This window comes from Plectrocnemia conspersa, unplaced genomic scaffold (assembly GCF_051122295.1).
Source record: "Plectrocnemia conspersa isolate PC_06_02 unplaced genomic scaffold, ASM5112229v1 ptg000002l, whole genome shotgun sequence".
NCBI lineage: Eukaryota > Metazoa > Arthropoda > Insecta > Trichoptera > Polycentropodidae > Plectrocnemia > Plectrocnemia conspersa.
Genome location: NW_028277166.1, coordinates 27756617 through 27777005, shown reverse-complemented (window position 1 = coordinate 27777005; position 20389 = coordinate 27756617). Strand labels below are relative to the sequence as shown.

Genomic DNA, 20389 nt, shown 5'->3' with positions numbered 1-20389 from the left:
ATGTTTTTATAACACATTAAAGTTAATTATTGAATATGATCATAAAATAAGCAATAATCTTGTTGGTTATTATAATAATACGATAGTTAAATAATAAAAGCTTGTGTTAGTATCAAATAAATTAAATTGCATACCTAATTCGTTGGTTAATGATTAATAATATATATGTGTAATAAAATAAATATTATATAATATTCACGCAAAACTAAAATAAAAGTGTGTTTAATCAAAGCGAGTAAAAGTTTGAGATATGCTCTTGAGACTTATAAAAAATAATTGACCTTATGTGGTATTGAAGTAGTATCGTACTTTGAAAAATAGTCAATAAAAAAATTATATGTATTACCAAATATTTTTTATATGTACATACTACCCAATGAATATACAATGTATTCAACGGAATTTATGATTGAAATTTTATTTGCGTATAAATAAAACTTTTTAGTAAATGTCAAAGTTAAGGATATTATGAAGAAAAAAATATGACTAATTATCTTATTTTATAGTAGAACAAAAAAAACGTTTTACAACCACTGAAATATGATAAAACGACAAAGTATAAAAAATGTGTTTTTAGGTTTAAATGAACTCAAACAAAAGTCATTGATTTAATGTAAATAGAGCTAAAAAATTCCGCGTTAAACGGATGTGAAGCATTGTAATTAATTAAACATAATGAAAATATTATTATCCCATTAAAAATACGAGATGTGAAATCTTATATAATTAGTAAAAGGAGGTTGCAATATAATGTTTAGCCAATAATCAACCAGTAAATTACAACTTTAAGCAGATTTAAATCAGTTGGTGTATAAAATAACTCCCGCCGGCCTATACGACCACCTATTGAAATTTGTAACAATATATATATATATACGACTGCACTCTGTAATTTTTAAACATTATTATTAAATATATTAACAATGTGTTTTTCTTCATATTTTTTAAATATATTTTATATAATTTACTAGGTTCTAAAGTAAATTTTTATTATGAATGCATTTTGGCTCTGAATGTATATATGGCAAAAAATTAAGGTTCATCACAAAACCTCGGTCTTTCAAACGTCATTCATGATTTGTGTTTCCCTTTGATTTATTCAGTCGTTCGAACGCGTCAAAGCTTTGCGAGCTTTCGAGCTTTCGCCATACGTGTGTATAATTTACGAAACAAACGCACATAATGCGCATAAACGCCAAAGGCTATATTCCGAATATGCAGACTCACTGTTTATTATAAATCTGACCTTTGCGGCACAAAACATCGCGGGTAAATTTCGTCAATGGAACGGTCTAGTCATTGCCCTTTGCTTGCTCCTTGTCTTTCCGGTAAATTTTAATAATACCGCAACGCCTTGATTGACTGTGGCGTAATTTATATATTTTTTTTGTAAAAAAAATCCAGTTCACCTTGATTTATAGCGCTTCCTATTGAATATTCATGCTCGATTTGGGGAATGGAGTGAGAAAAAAATCGAGCTGAGCTTCGGAAATCGTTATTTTATTAAAGGTTCATTAATCATGGTTAACCAAATTAAAATAAATCAACGTCCGGCAGATGAACCGTAAAAAAGTACAAAAAAGCATTCGAGCATTTCATGAAGCATTATGGCGCAAAATCATATAATGATAAATTGATTTTTTATTATTTATATTACATTAAATTCTATTTAGAAACAAAGAAAATAGAATATATCTACATTCTCAAATAATTAAAAAAATATGATAATAAGCTCATTGTAAAAATATATGATAATGATACTTTTATATTAACCAATATAAATTTTAAATTACAATATTAATTTTAAGTTGTGAACAATTAATGTGTATACTAATTTTTGTCATATATAGTCAATAATAAGCAATATGCGAATCCAATAAAATTATTTTCGCTGTGCTAGCTTCACTTAATTTGCGTTTTTTGGCATTCATTATAAGATATAACGGCAAATAAAGGCCGAAATCATGCAACTGAACTTAAGTGAGACCTGCAATATTTTTTTAAAACTCAAGTAAGCAATTTAAAAAAACAATTTTTTCATATGGCTCTCAGAATTACGGTTAAAACTACCTACTAAAATATTTCGGTCAGACTATGCACTTAATAATGGGTGGCATCATAAGATTTCATATCGAGCTCGACGGTTTACCGTTACATTATAATTAGAATCCATTACTATTTGCCTCTCAGCCATACACCGTGGGGGTGTTACTCTGCGCTTCTAAAGAAATATTTACCATTTCATGTTTATTATATACTAATGCTCTCTTCTTATAATAAATACAAATATTTATTTGCTTTTGGTAACAACAATAGTAGGAACACATTTAATAATGACTATAATAATTATATTTATTTAAAATATCGTTAAAAAATAAAAATAAATAGCAAAATTATGGGATGAATCTAGTAGTATTGTAGGTTAATCAAATTTATTATAGAAATAAAAGTGGGAGTGGTGTCGCATGCAACGAAGAAAGAGATAAAGCATGCTACTTCGTGTAACGGTAATTCGTCCAGATGACATGGGAATCTTATGAAGCTAACGGGTGCCTCGTTATTATGGCAAAGACTGTCGTCAGTCTTTAATAGACCAGCAACGCGGTTTTCGTTTGCGTCGTTTCATGGTCACTTACCTATTAAGGTGACTTTAATATCCAGATTGACGACGTTTTTATCTTTATACATTTTAAAAAACCTTATCATGAACTTATTTTTCCGAAGTTAAGCAAAAGGTACATGTGGCTCCGACAATTATTATATTCATTTTGGAATATTACAGGTGGCTAATTTGAGTACCTGTTATTTTATTTATTAATTCCAAGTGACATTATTACATTTTACAGGAAGTGTTTTACCCAGAAATTCTTCTGTCGAGGACTTAGGAGTGATGTTTTAGCATTGTTTACATAAGGGTCATAAAAAAACATGATCACAAACAAATTCCACAAAGCCCAGACCAACTTAGAAAATGTTAAATATGATTAAAATATTATAAAGAAAAGCAAATTGAACTATTTTATAATGCTGTATATTTTTGCTTACAATTCTGTACTACATACTAGAAGCACAGCATCCGCATGCAAAGTGAAGAGTTCCGGCAATCAAAACCACTTCAAGCATGCCGCACAGAAAGGGATTCGCAGTACTCAGACATAACACAAGAGACGAGACGGAAAAGCGCGTGCGATACATTTTTCATTTAACGACACAATCAAATTACGAGAGATCCCAAATCCCCACTCGCTTTGAGCCAAGAGCACAGTACACAACCGAGCCGTGGATATTCAATTACATTTAGGAATTATCCACTTAGCGAACGTAGGGTGAAGAAGTATACACATACATATGTTCGTGTATGTGACGCAAAAGAATTGCGCAATTCGACCCAGGATATGTGGGAGTCATTTTAAAATTGTGGGGGTTGATGGTTATTCATATTAAATAGATTTGTATGCTATAACTATAAAAATTAAATCATAATTACAACAGCATAAAAACGCATTTTTTTATAAATAAAATCACCAAGAGTTATATGGGAGTTATCCTTGAGTTGTGGGTGGGGTTTGGTAGTTGTCTGTCCTGAGCCCTTAGCAATACATCCGAAGTCCTATCGTCCGTCCTACCCCCGAACCACCCCTTAGTATAAGAACAATGGGGGCAAGGAAGCGTGAGTTTAGATAGCGTTTGCGAAAATTTAATTTAGAATAATTGCCTTGCGGAATTTGAATATTAAACACTATTGTATGAAAGACAATGCGGCGAGTTCGAACCGAAAAATTACGGATGCACACTATATCCTAGTAGGTATGTGTAGTATCTATACATTCGGATATGTGGGCTGTGTGTGTGTAAACGTAGACTACAAAGCGCGGCCTTTATTATTAAATTTTCAATTAGCCCCAAAGGTCCGATGCTACATTACCGAGCCACGATTCCATCTTTCGATATAATAGTTTGAAATGTTTGCCTTTCGGATGGGAATGAATTTTTAATTTCTGTACTTGCGGTGTTCTCCCCAATGGATATACATTCATGAGCATGTGTATAGTATAGTTAAAAAAATATAATTGGTTTTTAAATGCTTTAGAGCTATAGAAAAAAAATTTAAATGAAGCAATGAATTGATAATTCACGTGGGCTTAAGTCCTACAGAAAAATCGAATTACATTTCATATTTATAACAAAAAAATAGGTTTTTAATAAGAAAAAGAATTTATTTGCGATGTGTTTTTTGATGTTTTATATTGAAAAGTATGTTGTTTATTTAATCTATAATTGCATATATAAAAACATTATTTCATTACAGATAACTTTATAAAGCACATGTTGCAGTATTTCAAACAGATTTCATAAACAACACCTTGAAAGCAAGACTGATAACATCCACATTGCTACATTGTGGTATTGTGTGTTTATATATTATGATTCCTCTGATCTTAAGATAACCATTCTACATCTCAATATTTATAAAAAAAATGTGTTTGTTACCTAAGTCGTAAAACAAACACTTTAGTCAAATTATAATACGGAAATAATTACACGCAACTGTTTTCTTATATTTTATTGAATTTTTGGCATGCCGACTTACAATATTAATTAAAATATATGCATGCTTTATTATTGAAGTATATAAATAAATACATTACAGATAAAAAAAACGATGACTACTGTACTTCTGTGTTAAAATATTAGTTTTTAAATTAAAGAGAAACCAACATTTTAGTAGTTAAAGAACCGGAATATAAAATACTGCTAATAAAAAAACTAGTGCACACCTCTTAATATACTTATCGAAATATGATCAGTGACTCTTAACTTAAGTCTATTAATAATTAAACTAGTATAATTTTGACGCAAGATTTAACTTTGACGCATTCTTTTTAATTACGTGAACTTAAGATTTTAATTATATATTTAAGCCCCTTTACTTTCTTCCTTCTTTTCCAGGAATACTTAATTTATAAAAATCTCAGTTAATTTAATGAAACTACTATAACATATAATTACTAAAACATGTTAAGTTTACTACGACATACGTTGAAAATTGAACACAAAACTTAAATTTTTAGTATAGCTTCCTTAAATATAGATTGTTAAAACTTGCATTTTTTTATGTTTATATAATTATATGAAACAATCAGTCAAAATATTACATTAGAAACATAATATGGCTCATAATATTTTCATACATAGAAACCACGTTAAATACCGTTATTTCAATTTGGTTAATTTACTGAAACACCAGAATATCGATATTTCTTTTTTGCGTTTTTCCAACACTCGTGAATTTTAATGCTTGATTATTAGGAGTAAAGTTACAATACTAAAGGTACATTAACATGCATATGCAGATTACGTACCTGTGTTTCAGATTAATCATACGATTCCAACATTTCAAACTTAATGCGATTAAGCACACGTGCCTTTGAAGGGATGGCTGGTACAAAGCGATGATGTGTCTATGCAACGAATCTCTAAGCAAACAGGAATCTACGCAATTATCTATTTAGTAGTAGCAAAGCTTTCCGACTTAATTCAAGGATTAATAATAATACATAAATAAGTTGAAATCCCGATTGGATGTTAGCAGCGAAATAAAATCCAAGACAAGTTACAAAGCCGACGTTGCGCAACAGTCTTTTTGATAAGGCTTACATGCGAGGAAAGCTTTGCAATATGAAATTTTAATACATGATATCGATTTTCATGTTTGACGTTTGATTTGAGATGCTTTTACCCGTAATCCGAAAACCTATGTCGAGATTCAATATAAGATTTACTCAATAATTTATATTTAATACCGCTATTAATATGATGGTAAATATTTTGATGTTTGTGACCTTTTGTGACCTTATAATAATGTTTATAATAAACTTAATTTTCGATTACACTTACGCACTTTATATGTAAAAAATTTTAACTTTATATTTGTAAAAATCAAACAATATACTAGAATAGTAGCCTTCAAATAGATATTGGAAAACATAAATAACTTTATTTATTAATTTTGTAAATGATTTAGAACACCCTTTCAACAGTAATAGAATACTCCATAGCTAAACGTAGATAAATATGAGATAAGTGGTGTTTTTTACTAAACTTTTCTCTAAAAATAAAGGTCATAAAACAGTAAATTTTATATTGATATATGTTTTATTATATTAACATAAGGTAATATAATAGATCTTAATATTAAATAACGTGTTTTTAAACGTGTTTCATTACCTTAAATAAATTAATTTAATTTAAAGAATTACTTAACTTGAAAAAAATGGTATTTAAATGTATATCTCCAATTTTTAACAGTTAACGTTTGTTATTTTTTATCAGTCTTAATATTAAGATCTAAATTTCTTTGCATTTTTACTAATCAAACATTATTTTAACATGCTTCATCAATTTTTTTAAGATCAAAACTATTGTTCCTATGAAAATAATATAGGACAGACATTAAAAAATTATTTTATATCAGAAACCATCCCCCAAGAAAATAAAAACTCTGAAGAGCATAACTCACATTTCAGACGATTAACTTGTACACACTATTTTTAAAGCGAAATATTTTTACTTGAATGGGTTACAATTTTAGTGGTTAATTATTATGTTTTGGTTTCAAATTAAACACGAAATAATTAACGCATATCATCATAAAAATGCTCAAAAATTTTTTTTCACTCTCTTTAATTTATTGGTAATATTTTCCATAAAAATGATCTTATATATAATTGTTCTAAGCATAACTTGAAATAAAACAATCTCTGTTCAATTCTCTACTTTGTAAATCGTATCGATTTGTATGAACGGTGTATAATAATAATACACGTAAACAAAGGAAATATATTTAATTAAATTAATAAATATTATTAAAAATAAAATTTGAATTTGAATTTGAATTTGCTTCATTGCTTTCCGAGGAACCGGTAATGCGTTCTGTTGTTTCGACCAATGAAAAAAAGGCATTCAAATATAAAACAAAATGGCCGGCAGTACCGTGACAACAGTTTTAAATAATTATTATTTAATAACAAAATTTTGCTACGCGACAATAATTTTCATTTATTCGTCATTTGACTGAATATAAATAATCGGATTGCAAATTAACTAGGTGTGTTATAACCATTAAAATTAAATATATACATAATGGGTTGAGGATTAGAAGAATACATTAATTAAACTAGATAAACAATCATAAAACAATCTTCGTAATGAAATCTTCAAATTTTGAATTCTCGGCGACGGGCTGCGAGGCCAAACAGTGAGTTTTTCCTTTCATAAATAATCGGATTGCAAATTAACTAGGTATGCTATAACTATGAAAATTAAATATATACATAATGTATTTAGGATAAGAAGAATACATTGATTAAATTAGATAAACAATCTACGTAATGAAATCTTCAAATTTTGCATTCCCGTCGCCGGGCTCCGAGGCCGAAAAGTGAGTTTTTCCTTTTATATTACATAAACATTATCATTGCTTCTGATATAATGCACATATACGTTAGATTTTAAGAATTGCAATCAAACCAGGTATGTTTTAAACGCGAACGTGTAGTATATCCTTAGTATGTATGAGGATTAAAAGTTAATGTCGATCAAATCGGCGCTGTCGCAGTGGGAACGCTATATATATCAGCCAATTGACAGTTAATAAATGTGTAGTTTCTTGGATGTTATCTAATTAACGACATTTTATAATGATTATAAATATGTGATTGCATACCTGGAATAATCGATAGCCAAAATATCTAGAAGTGGGTTCTTTTTATTTCCGATGTGGCAATATATGTATACGTCATGGTTTTTATTAAATTTTTGTTCTGTGCCACCATTCCTCTTTCGGAATAACCAAATTCAAGATATTAAGTTACATCAAACATATATAGTATGTTCTTTATAAAAAGATAATACTTGCTGACAGTGACTTCAACATGAGAAGATTCACTTTTTGTTTATATATATAACAATTCTACGTTGTAGCCATATGGGTCATGAAATTGTTCCTTCAATGCTTCTGAAAAATAATTAAAAACAATAAGACCTTATCAATAGTAAACATCGAACACATTCTTAGTTCTAATAAAATCCATAAATTAAATTTAAACGACAACCGAAGAACAAAATTGACGGAAGTTACTGTAGAGGATTTAACACGTAGATTGGCATCTCTGCATTTTATTCAAAATTGTCTCAATATTTCCTATAATAATTTTTTGCCACACGTAAATGTTATTAGATCTATCATTGCTTATGAAAATGAACTGTAAACGATACTATTATATATAGTAAGTAAAATGTAACTTTTTGTTTACACTAAAACGAGATTTTTCATTATTTCTAGCATTGTAAAATGTTTAATTAACTTTGGTATGTATACCTTTAATTGCACAATCACCACTATTTGTCTTTTAATATTAGATCCTGGAAAGTCAATAATAATTTGGTTAGAATAACCGTGATATATAATTCATATAACCAAGCACACTCATAATTTATAGTTTTGATTATATTGTCTATAATTCCAAGTGTAACGAAGACTGATCTCAGTATAACGAAATAGTTTGATACGAATTTAAGAATGACGTTACAACTTGGGACAATATTTCTCCGAATTCAGTTCGTCCTTGACTTGGCGTGTGCCAGATGTGTTTAAAAGCGACATTACAGGTATTTCGCTGGCTCTCAAACTTTTTTTATAAAACATTATATTCACAAATTTTATTGTGTTTCACACAGTATTCTTAAAAATGGACAAAAAAACGATATGTCAACTTTATTAGAGGTTATTTTGATGCTGTTGTAATATGGTAATTGAAAATAAAATAAAATATTTTATTTTTCTTACATTCAATATAACGTATTTTCAGTATACTGAAATATTTTTCTTTCTTATATTGACATTTCTCTCTACAATGCATAATTTATTATTATCTAGCGAAGTTTTAAACCTATTCATAAATGATATACAATATTTAGATTTATCATTAAATATCTAAATTTTAATTCTAACGTTAAATAATATAAAATGTTTTCTTCTGAAGATATTTAGTCAAGTTGTAAACCTGTTTTCAAATGAATTGAAAATGTTAAGTAGTATTTTATAGATTGAACCATTTCGACTATCATTGAAAATCCTAAATAATAATGTCTAATTTAAACCATTCAATTTAAAAATATATTTTAAAAAATCAGAGCGAAGCAAAAAAAATATTTAAAACCCAAAAGTTGAGGGTCCGGTAACTTGCTAGTTAAATATAAATAGAGATAACCCTAGTAGAAAAGTCGTAACTATTGTTCCTAATAACAAAATTAAAATCGATAACCTTTTCATTTATGTATTACATATTGAGCCAATTTTCGTTATGAAAAAGCATTTTACAAAAATGAAATGAAAAATGTCGATACTTCGTACTTTGTCGAAATAATTAATAGAGCTATTTGTAAATGCTTTAATTGCTAAGTTAAACGCAATGTTGAATTTAATACATAAAATAAGCATTTAGTAATTGCTTTTTAAAACATTTAGTGTATTAAATTGTAATACTTTTCTAAGAAACAATTTCAATTAGCATTTTTCACTTTTATTGAATTCCATATATTTTAAGAACAATAATTTTAATTGCAATATTATTTATTTATAATCTGAAGCATTCGAAATTTCGCCTTTCATCTAAAGTTAGCATTGAAAGTAATTTTAATTTATTTTATTATTTATTGTTAATAAAACCTCAAGAATTTCTATGATTAGCCTCGCTTGTGTAACCTTTCGTCAACAGGTTTTTCCTCAATCGATTATTTTTAATTAAACCACAATATTTCTAAGGCTACATCGACAATGAATCGAAACTCTTCAATGGAAGACATTATACAAATTTAGTAATTGGTGTCCTTTGTGCCGTTCGCGTTGTTTACGATGCCATCGACGTTTCTTTTAATACCCCGCTTTTTAATACTCTCGCGACGACGTTCCCCTGCGCAAACATTTAATAAAATATTCTCCAAACAACGTAGCTGAAGGAAGTTAAGGGTTCTTGGAACAAGAAAAATTCGCAGGGTGAAGGGTTCTAGAGTATTTCTTCCCGTTTCGCTCGACTTGAGAGAAATGTCTGGTTGTACCGAAGGACGCTATTTGAGAACCCATTTATTTTAGGATTTAAATATAAAATAAACATAGTATACATCATTTTTAAGGAAGTTTTTTTGCGATATGATCGGTAAAGAATTTTAAAATAATACTTATGACGCCATAACTACACCTTATTTATTTACATAGGGTCCTCTTTGTTTCTAAGTATTTTGTTTATTTATTCATCGGTATATAATTATCAAAATTATTTGTCGTTCCAGAGTACTTTTTTCTTGTTCAGTGGTTGTAAAACGTCGGTATTGTTTCCCACATAATTTAATATCTACGTTGAGATTTTGGCAAAATGTAGATGCTTTCATGTTAGGAACATAAAAATAATTCAACTTACTTTCTTTTTATATTTTTGCCGTTTTGGATTTAATATAAAATAATAACCTCTCAAGTTTATTTGCTTTAGTAAAATAGAGTTTAATAAAGAACAAAATAATATATATTTGACTCAAATTATTGAGAGATATATAGAATGATTTTGACTTTCTTTGTGTACAATTGGTATGCCAAAACTAAGGTCTTTTGACCTCTTAATGAATTTGCGATTTATATTTAGCTTTTTTAACAAAGTACAATGGGTCAAAACACTCGCGGACTAACATAATGTAATTAAGTTTATTTTTTGACTACATGTTAAATTTTTAACAAGCCTTTGTGTCGTAAGAATAATTATAGTTAAAATAACTACCATTTTATTAAATATAAAATACATTGTCAAACAACATTTTTACCACCAAAAGGTTAGTTTTCTCGCTGTAGAACTGTGCTACGAAGTCTCCAAGTTGTCTTGAAGGTGTGGTTGCTCTCTTGGAAATTTGCTTACTGTTGAGCTAGACTAAGTATAAGCGGATGTTTTCTCTGGCTTACTCGTCGTTGCTCACCTTGGTGCAAGTTTGCCTTAACTCTTGCTTGTTCCAAGTCGGGATCGAAGTGTTTTAAGTAAGGTATCGTAGCGACAACACAGATACTACTATTAAAATGGACTTATTTTCAAAACTCGTGTTAATTTACTGTGTGTAGAAAACAAGACAATAACGTATAAAATAGACCACACACATAAGTTTTGTTTTTACAATAAATATTCTCCGTCATTGAGAAAATATTCCTTTTTTGCGAAACGGTCACGGATATAATAAATCACTGGATTCACAAGATGCAATACTTCCTTGGACACTGCCTATCAAGTGAACGTCGCTTTCTAAAGGCGTATATCTATTTCGCCGTTCTAAGAAGCGAATGCAGAGATTGGCTGGATGATCGCTGCATAACTGCCTTGGATACTTAAGCCTGGACTCACCAGCAGCTACTCGAAGAGACCAGCAGACGCCCGCCACCCACGAACATCATACTGTCATGAGCGCTCACATCCCGAGAGGAACTTCTCTACACCAAGCACCATCGTAGCAGAAAGGGATTAACTTCCGCTGTACACTCGCTGAAACGCCACATACTAGACCTCTGAAAACCTCTCACAGACATCTTCCCTGCGCTAGCTTCTCCACCATCGCTCGGAGAAAACATCTTGCCATTTATCATTTGTCACAACAATTTTAAATATAATATTTGAACAATAGTAAATATAAAATTCCACTCTTCTCACTAGCTACGATATCAGCACTTTCTAGGGTTCTCAAACCTTAAAGTATCGAGTGTCTATATACTTTTAAAACAATTAACTATACTCAAGATTTTATGACTCTTTACTTGAAAAATTATCAAAATAGTTATTTGCTTCAATTTGTTATCGATTTAAACATTTTTTCCCATTTAAATATCATAAATATGCATATGCTTATATTATATATATCAAAAATATCCATATATTTTTTTTTAATTTTGAGAACATAAAAAAATCATAATTTATTTGATTCAATATTATATGAAACGAATAAAGCAATGTTTTAACTAAATATATATATGTGATGTGGTCTAAGCAAAATAGTGCTGTGAAAAAATAGACTATAACATGAAAACCATAAGGATGTTTTGTATTTTTGTGTACAACTAACTTATTTAAAAATATTTTTTTGTAATATTAATTAATTTAAATACGATTTTTTTTTTATTTTTGAATAGTTATTTTACTAGTTATAATTTTAACATATACAATAAATCATAGTTGAATTTGGTCATATTCTAGTGTAATTTCAATCAGTAAAAATATTTTAGCTCTTTATCAGGTGCATGCGTCCTGGGTTGCATAAGTACGGCAACAATAGAATTCGTAAAATTACTTTTAAAGTAGCACATTTGCAAAAAAATATAAAACCAGTTTATTGCATTTTATATTCCTTTCAACTAGGCCACTAAAACGCTGTTTTTTTGTGGGTGTGAAGGACAAAATCATAATTTTGTTCAAGTTAATTTCAACGTGACGGTTATGGGTAAATCTTATGTATATGACAAAAATGTTACAGTTCGATAGTTATTTATAAATAATTCTACTAAAGTTAATTTTAGTTTTTGGATGACCCATTTTGTCACCATGTCATATTTTTGTTGTACCTCAAAAAAATCGAATTCTCATAAAAAATACGATTAAAAAAGATTATATTTGTTTGGCAGCCCTATTTTTGAAGAATAAATATTTTTTCAATACAAGGAACGTTCGTTTGCCTTTGAATTCACACCCGACTGATTCAAGTAATTATGTTTAAAATATTTTTGCACTGCATCATATTTTTGAACTAATAGGACAATATTCAAATTTGTTTACTAATCTACCATGTCGTTAAAACACAGTATGATAATTCACAAGTACAATATTTTTAACGTCTGATTTTTATTTTACCACATAATTGTCATTTTGCGACAACGGATTTTCGTAGTGTTGAAAATCGAGAATTGCACCATGAATAAGTAATTTCTGATACGGCAGCACCTGTCTTCGCCAAGGCGTTAGACACTTTTTTATGCTCTTTTTTTTAAGGTGTGTGCGTTTTTTTAAAAGTCGGGATTCAGTTTGGCGAAATGGAATCGCCGTTTGCCGCAACGGGCGAGATTATGTCTCGGCGATAAAGTGGAAAAGGGTAGAAAAAGGTCGAGTAACAGCTAATGACTGTGGTGCTGCAATAGGACCCGGAAAGGAAATTCAATAAAATGTCCACGTGACCGAATAACATCTTTTCGTAGGGTCAGACCGAGATCCTAAGGGACGGATCGTGAGGTGAGCGAAACGGGAGGAAGTGCTTTAGAGCCCTAGCGATTTTTTTTGCGCTCTCCCCGAGAACACTTAACTTCCAGGAGCGTTGTCCGAAGAATATTTTATTAAATGTTTGCTTAGAGACAATTTTGATATGTAAAAATTGCAATTTACAATAAATAGCTTATCCATTATATATATATATTTATATATATATATATATATATATATATATATATATATATATATATATATATATATATATATATATATATATATATATATATATATATATATATATATATATATATATATATATATATATATATATATATATATATATATATATATATATATATATATATATATATATATATATATATATATATATATATATATATATATATATATATATATATATATATATATATATATATATATATATATATATATATATATATATATATATATATATATATATATATATATATATATATATATATATATATATATATATATATATATATATATATATATATATATATATATATATATATATATATATATATAAAGATATATCAATACTTTAGCGTTTCCAAAAAAAGTTTAGTGTCACTTGCTCAAAGTAAATGTACGTATATAATCGATTGCTAATCGTCATTTTTTTTAACGACTAGTAATTGTATAAGTAAATAAATAAATAATCCTAAAATAAACGATTATTTTAAGTAATGTAAAGATATTGTACCCATTAAAAAATCAATGAGTAATAATATGATACATATATTAACTCTTTCACGTGTATGTAACTGTCTAACGGTAGATTGAAAATCGATATAATTGGTAACGTCGTCATTTTATGAAATATGTAAACCGAGACATGGCACCTTAAATATTTAGGCACCGGCGCTAGTCTTTGTTTAAATTAGTGCTTTGCAAATGTTATTAAAGAATATATTTGCTTACGCCAAAAAAAGTCTTAAAAAACCCAGAGACACAAAATAATTTATTTTAAAACCCTTAAAATACGCAACTATTATATGTGGCTGCTTATTTATATAATAATAATAAAACAAAATACATATCATACAAATATGTAATATTGGGTTTCGGTGCCTTTTCGACAAATATATTTATGCACTGGCGCTAGTATTTGCTTTGTAACTATATTACCTGTTAGTGGACGTCTACTCTGATACGCAATATGTTTGTTTACGCTGACGAAAAAACCTTTATTTATTAGAAAACCCAGAGACACGAAAAAATTAGTTTTATAACCCTCTAAGTCTGTTTAACTAATTATGATGCAACTATTATGGGTGGCTCCTTATTTAAATAAAAAAATACGTAAAATAAAATAATGAAATGTTTGCTCACATAAAAATAATAAATATTGTTCCATTTAAATAAGTGCCATGTTCGATTTATTATAGAATGCAGATTATTTAACTTTACAGTTAAACGTATATTTATTGATCTTAGGCAACTAAAAAAATATGAAGCATTAAATAATATAAACATATAACTAAATAAATTATTGTTTTAACAAAATAGATTCTGTAGCTGCCAATATAATTTTCTGGTTCTAATTTATTAATTTAAATTAAAGACTATCGTGACCTAATAGGCTACCCCAATGCGTCACAATAGTCATAGATAGTTATACAAAATAATTATTGTAAAGAAATCTAAGCTCTGCTAGTATTTATTTACCTACTAAATATTCATCTTTTTTTATTAAGAAATTAGTTACTAAAAAATCTCTTTATAAAATAATAATTTAAATTATAATAAATAATATCATTAGGTTTTAGTAACTGTAATTATCTTATTTAAATATGTAGAATGTTACTTATTATAATCCCTTGCACAATTTAAGTCGTTTTACCCCACTGTGGCGCGCACCACTGAATGATGAAAATCCATTCTGTCCAAACGCCCATTTGCGGCCACGCTACCGGAATATTCACGCCAGGGCCGTATTCTGCAGCCAGCGTCCCCAGAGAGATGCAATATTCAAAATTACCGTCCATGAGCGCCGCGAATCTTGCTCTAAATGAATATTACACGTGAAAATCAGTACGAATTAGAAACTCCATCAGAGTTTGTATGTTCCCAAATGGGACGTAGTACTCTCAACTTAAAATAGCGCCGGACGCTTAACTACGCTTATATAGCTGTCTGTATTTAATCTGAAAGTTACTCTTACAATTAAAATTGAATGACACCATCGAGTTTTGCAAATTTGTTTCGGGCTCCGAAACCGAAAATAATTTTTTTATCTATATTGACTTTAAATTATTTTTATCGTGGTTTATCGGACACCACAATTGATATACCAATCGAGAAATTGATTTGATGATGCTTTTCACCGAGAAAACAAATTGTCTTTCATTGCGATATGATTGTATTATATTACATTATAGATGATCAATGAAACCTTAAACCACCGACATGATCGATAACCACGTTTTCTGAATTTCAGGTCCCAATCCAATGGTAGTCACCGCAGGCCCCGAGCCCATTCAAGTGTCAGCGGTGGCCAGCACGTCAGCAGATCTACCCTGCGACGTCAGCCCACGCCACCTCAACGACTCGGTGCTGCTCGTCGTGTGGTACCGAGACGATACGCCAATTTACAGGTAGGGTAGCAAATATGTTAATTTGGCGAAGGCCTTGCCTGTCGACGCCCTTATCTTGAATCTGTCGTAACAGAACCGGGAGCGTGTATTATGCAAATTTGTGGCGCATTATTGCTGCACGAATTCATTATTGGACCTGTAAGTTCGTTTAATGGCGTCAACATATTTGCATGCAAGTGAATCGCGATTTTGCGACGTTAATATAATTTTTTCATGGAGTATGGAGGATGATTAAAAACCATTTTTTGTCAAAAGACTCTTACACTCACGTTCATTTAATGTTGTAAATACGTTTATTCGGGACATGTGTCCGGCCACTTGGGACGTTGTATTTTAAAACACTTGGTGGCGTCAGGCTCCTTAAACAACTCGCAGCTTGTTGCTAGAACGAAGACGCGAACTATCATCTTCGCACGTATATTTCAGACACTATTTCGCAGTATATTCCGGACAACAAAATATAATTAATATTTTAATAAAAAATTAAGGTAAACATTTCTATTGTTAAATTTTTAACTACCGAGTTAAATGTAGCAATCAACTTAAATTAAATCCAATGTAACAATATTTATACTACGTGAAAATATTCAAAAACGAAAATTGCGAGCTTGTTTTAATTACTTTTTCCATTATTAAAAACGTATTTTTTGTCCAAATCCCTTGAAAACAAGCTTATAATAGTAGTGATATGTAATAAAATTAATCCCTCACGTAATTTCTTACTAAACAACTTTTTTGTTGTTGTCTTTCTTAAATGGCCTATTACATAGTTTTACGTTACTTTTATGAAATTCGTTACTTTTTTATTTTAAGTAAATTAGCATAAATTTAATAATAAGTTACATGAAGAATTAAAAATGTATAATTATGATGTATTTAAATATACATATCAATTAAAATGTGAATTATTATAACGCATTTTCTACACAATTAACTAAATTATTAGTTCTTAAAACTTATGATATTTAACTTCATATAATAAAATATTTTTTAAACGTAGAACCCCATTTTTTCTTCAACGCTAAAAACTGGCCCTTTTTATGATGTTATGCATTAATCCTTTCATTCAATTATAGATAGATGAGTGGTTCGGTTGATGAACCCGATAATCCCTTTAGCTAACGAGTTGTATTCTTATCAATATAATCGCTAGTTTGTACTAATTACTCCTCATATATGATTTTGCAAAATTTATTACCTGATTGATTTTCAGAACCAATTCTCATAACAATGGATCGTATTTTTTCAACAAATGGAATAAATTTAACAAAAACTTTGTTTCCAGTTGATTTGGGTGTGACCACATAAAAACAAATTCTGTTTAGCTAGAGTGGAATTTTCGAGGGTGCAATTTTAATTTGCGCAATAATCCTGTCAAACAAAAATTTTGACATTGTTAAAAAAAAATATTATATATTCAATATAGTTATAAAAAATATTATTTTTATATTAAAGTAGAACAAAGTATTTTATATTATCATTTTTTGTAATTTTAGAGTTATTTACATTGATTACGATAGAAAAATTATTATTAAATATCATTTTAAATTTTAGTTAATTATTAGTTTATTTAATCTCATCCACTCAATAATACAAATCCCATCACTATACATGTTCCCTTCCATGACTTTGTATGCTTTAGAGTTATATATTAGATTATATATTGTAAAATTGGCAACTTCGTTATTTCACGGAATGCGTAATCCGAGAACGCTGTGTTTATGTACCTGTTTGCCAACGCATTTCTCTTCATTTGCCATCGACCTGTTAGTGTATTTATTTAGTACAGATATATGAGTATTCTACGGTTTTTATGCTTTATAACAGTAACTGGGTACCGTTTAATGAACACCAATTCAAAAACGCAATATCAATATCTCTATCTAATATACCTTTGAGGATATGGGAGTCCTCTCCGCGCCTCAGTCAAAATATCTAGTGGTATACGTCTGTAAGTATGTGAATAGATATGTACATACATATTTTTCCTTGCTCCTTGGTGCTATCGCTGTTTTGTAAGAATAAGGGACACGATCACGACTTTCTAGGGTAGTGGTCTCTAAACTATTTTGACTGCTTACCGTTTAGACAATAAATAGAGAATAGCGTACTCCTGAATGTGTTTCATACTTTCGTTAAAAAAAATATCTGAAAGATTTGCGAACAACCCTTCTATAAATACCCAAATGCATTGCAGCTATCAATTTTAGTTTAAAAACTATTTATACATACTATATACCCTTACAAGTAGACTCGGGTACCGCCTGAAGTAATCGTTCTCCACTTTGAAAACTACTTTTCTAGGGCATTCTAAGGCTCACAAATAAAATCCCTAAGCATCGACGGATTGTCGATACCGCCCCTTAGCAACTTTAGAAAGTTTTTTATTGCGTAGATGCTACTCTGATAATGAAATGAATTATATCCCAACACTCCTAGCAAAAATGCACTAAGATATAAATACGGATACGACCCGTACTCCTACTTGTATATATATATTAAATTTTTCATTTTATTTCTAACAAGGAGTTCTTCATTTCTTTGGAATTTCATAATATTGCGCCATATTTTAAAAATTGTGACACACGCTCCACATAACGAAGCTGAGCATCGCAAACTTTAGTGATGTGCACAATTTTTTTTTATCAATAGTCATTATAAGAATATAAATCGATATTATGTTATCCAATGTACAAATAAGTCAACCTCCCTCCCCCTATTACCGTTTTTGCTTAATGACTTTATTCTCTCTACTTTTAATATTTAGTTTTTTATGTAAATAATATTAATTTGAAAAAGATATACAATGTGGTGCATATGTATATAACTGTAAATATAATTAGGTTTTAGTAGTTATAATTAAAATAATAAAAATATATTATCCATTTTTCAATGCAGCTTATATTTTTAATAATCACTTAATATTGCCATTTTTTTCAAATAAAATTCAAAATATTTGTAAGGATAAATGCAATTCATGATAGTTTAATTAAACCTAACATCCCTTGATAACAATCATATTTTTCTTCAAACTTTCCTTCTAAAGTCTTTCAATCACACATTGACCTGTTTAATGTAAATTGGTAAAATGTAAAAAAAAAAAATTTCATTTTTATTTTGCTTTTATTTTTAATATGAAATATTTTTACTGTCTATACTTTTTTTTCTCAAATGTTTTTTACCAAAAATATGATTTTTTTATTTTTTAAAAAGCCACCATTTTGAAACTTGTAAGTAAATATAATTCGCTAACAAATATATCTGAGATGTTGACAAGTTCTATTTTTTGGCAAAAAATGTATGGTGATACATTAAAAGCAGCGGAAGTTATCGTGTCCTTAATTTTGAGTAAATTTCCATTTATAAACTTATTATTTTTAGGCAAAATGTGATTTTATAAGGAATCTAGTTAGGCTGAGTTGGGTTATGCTACGATTTATCGTAGCATAACCTCACTATTGTAGCATAACCTAACATAGCCTAACTCAAAAGCTTTTGCTAGAGGAAAAATAAAAATGTATGTAAACGTGTTCTCAATTTTATCCCTTCAGGTTCACATAGAGACGGTCACCAGGGCGGTTCAACGGGTGCAAGGTACCCAGGCTGCATATTATAAGGGGTACCAATTTTTTTTTTATAAAAATAATTAATTAATTTTTTTTTTAAATTGCAACTATGTAATGAATTTAACTACATATTAAGGCAATTCCAAGGGCGGTGCAACAAAGTAAAAAGTACTAAGGTTTTACAGTATAATAAGTTGCAATTTTAAAAAAAAACCTAAATTAATAATTTTAATAAAAAAAAAAATAATTTAAAAAAAAGTTAAAAAAATTTTTTGCACTTTTTATAAAAATCAATAATCTTAATTATTCTTTTTTTTAATTTAAAAAAAAAATTTAATTTTTAAAAAAAAACAAAAAAATTTTCAACCTTTTTTAAAATTAAATAATTTCAATTGTTTTTTTAATTGCAACTTCTTATACTGTGAAACCTTAGTACTTTGCACCTTGTTGCACTGCACTTGTAAAATGCCCCAATATGTAGATAAATTCATAGAAAGAAGTTGCAATTAAAAAAAAATCTAAAAAATAATTTTTATAAAAGGTTAAAAAAAAATTTTTTGAAATAAAAATTGGAACCCCATATAATATGCAGCCTGTGTACCTTGCACCCGTTGCACCGCCCTGGTGACCGTCTCCATGTGAACCTAAATGAAAAAATTGAGAACACGCTTACATACATTTTTATTTTTCCTCTAGCAAAAGCTTTTGAGTTAGGCTATGTTAGGTTATGCTACAATAGTGAGGTTATGCTACGATAAATCGTAGCATAACCCAACTCAGCCTTACTCGATTCCTTATAAAAACACATTTTGCCTAAAAATAATTGGTTTATATATGGAATTTACTTAAAATTAAAGACACGATAACTTCTGCTGCTTTGAATATATATGCATAATTT

The 20389-nt window shown here is 28.9% G+C and overlaps 1 protein-coding gene across 4 annotated transcripts in view; it reads left to right on the top strand.

Moving 5' to 3' along the window:
• The window catches only part of LOC148238252 (adhesion molecule nephrin-like), a 137591-nt gene that overhangs the window by 103603 nt on the left and 13599 nt on the right, over positions 1-20389 (top strand). For all 4 annotated transcript variants that reach the window (XR_015812525.1, XM_088204985.1, XM_088204984.1 and 1 more), the window contains one exon: positions 15769-15925. Coding sequence is in view for 3 of the 4 variants with exons in the window: in XM_088204985.1 (XP_088061111.1) it covers positions 15769-15925 (157 nt within the window). In the remaining variant the exon portion in view is untranslated. The remainder of the gene's footprint in view (positions 1-15768; positions 15926-20389) is intronic.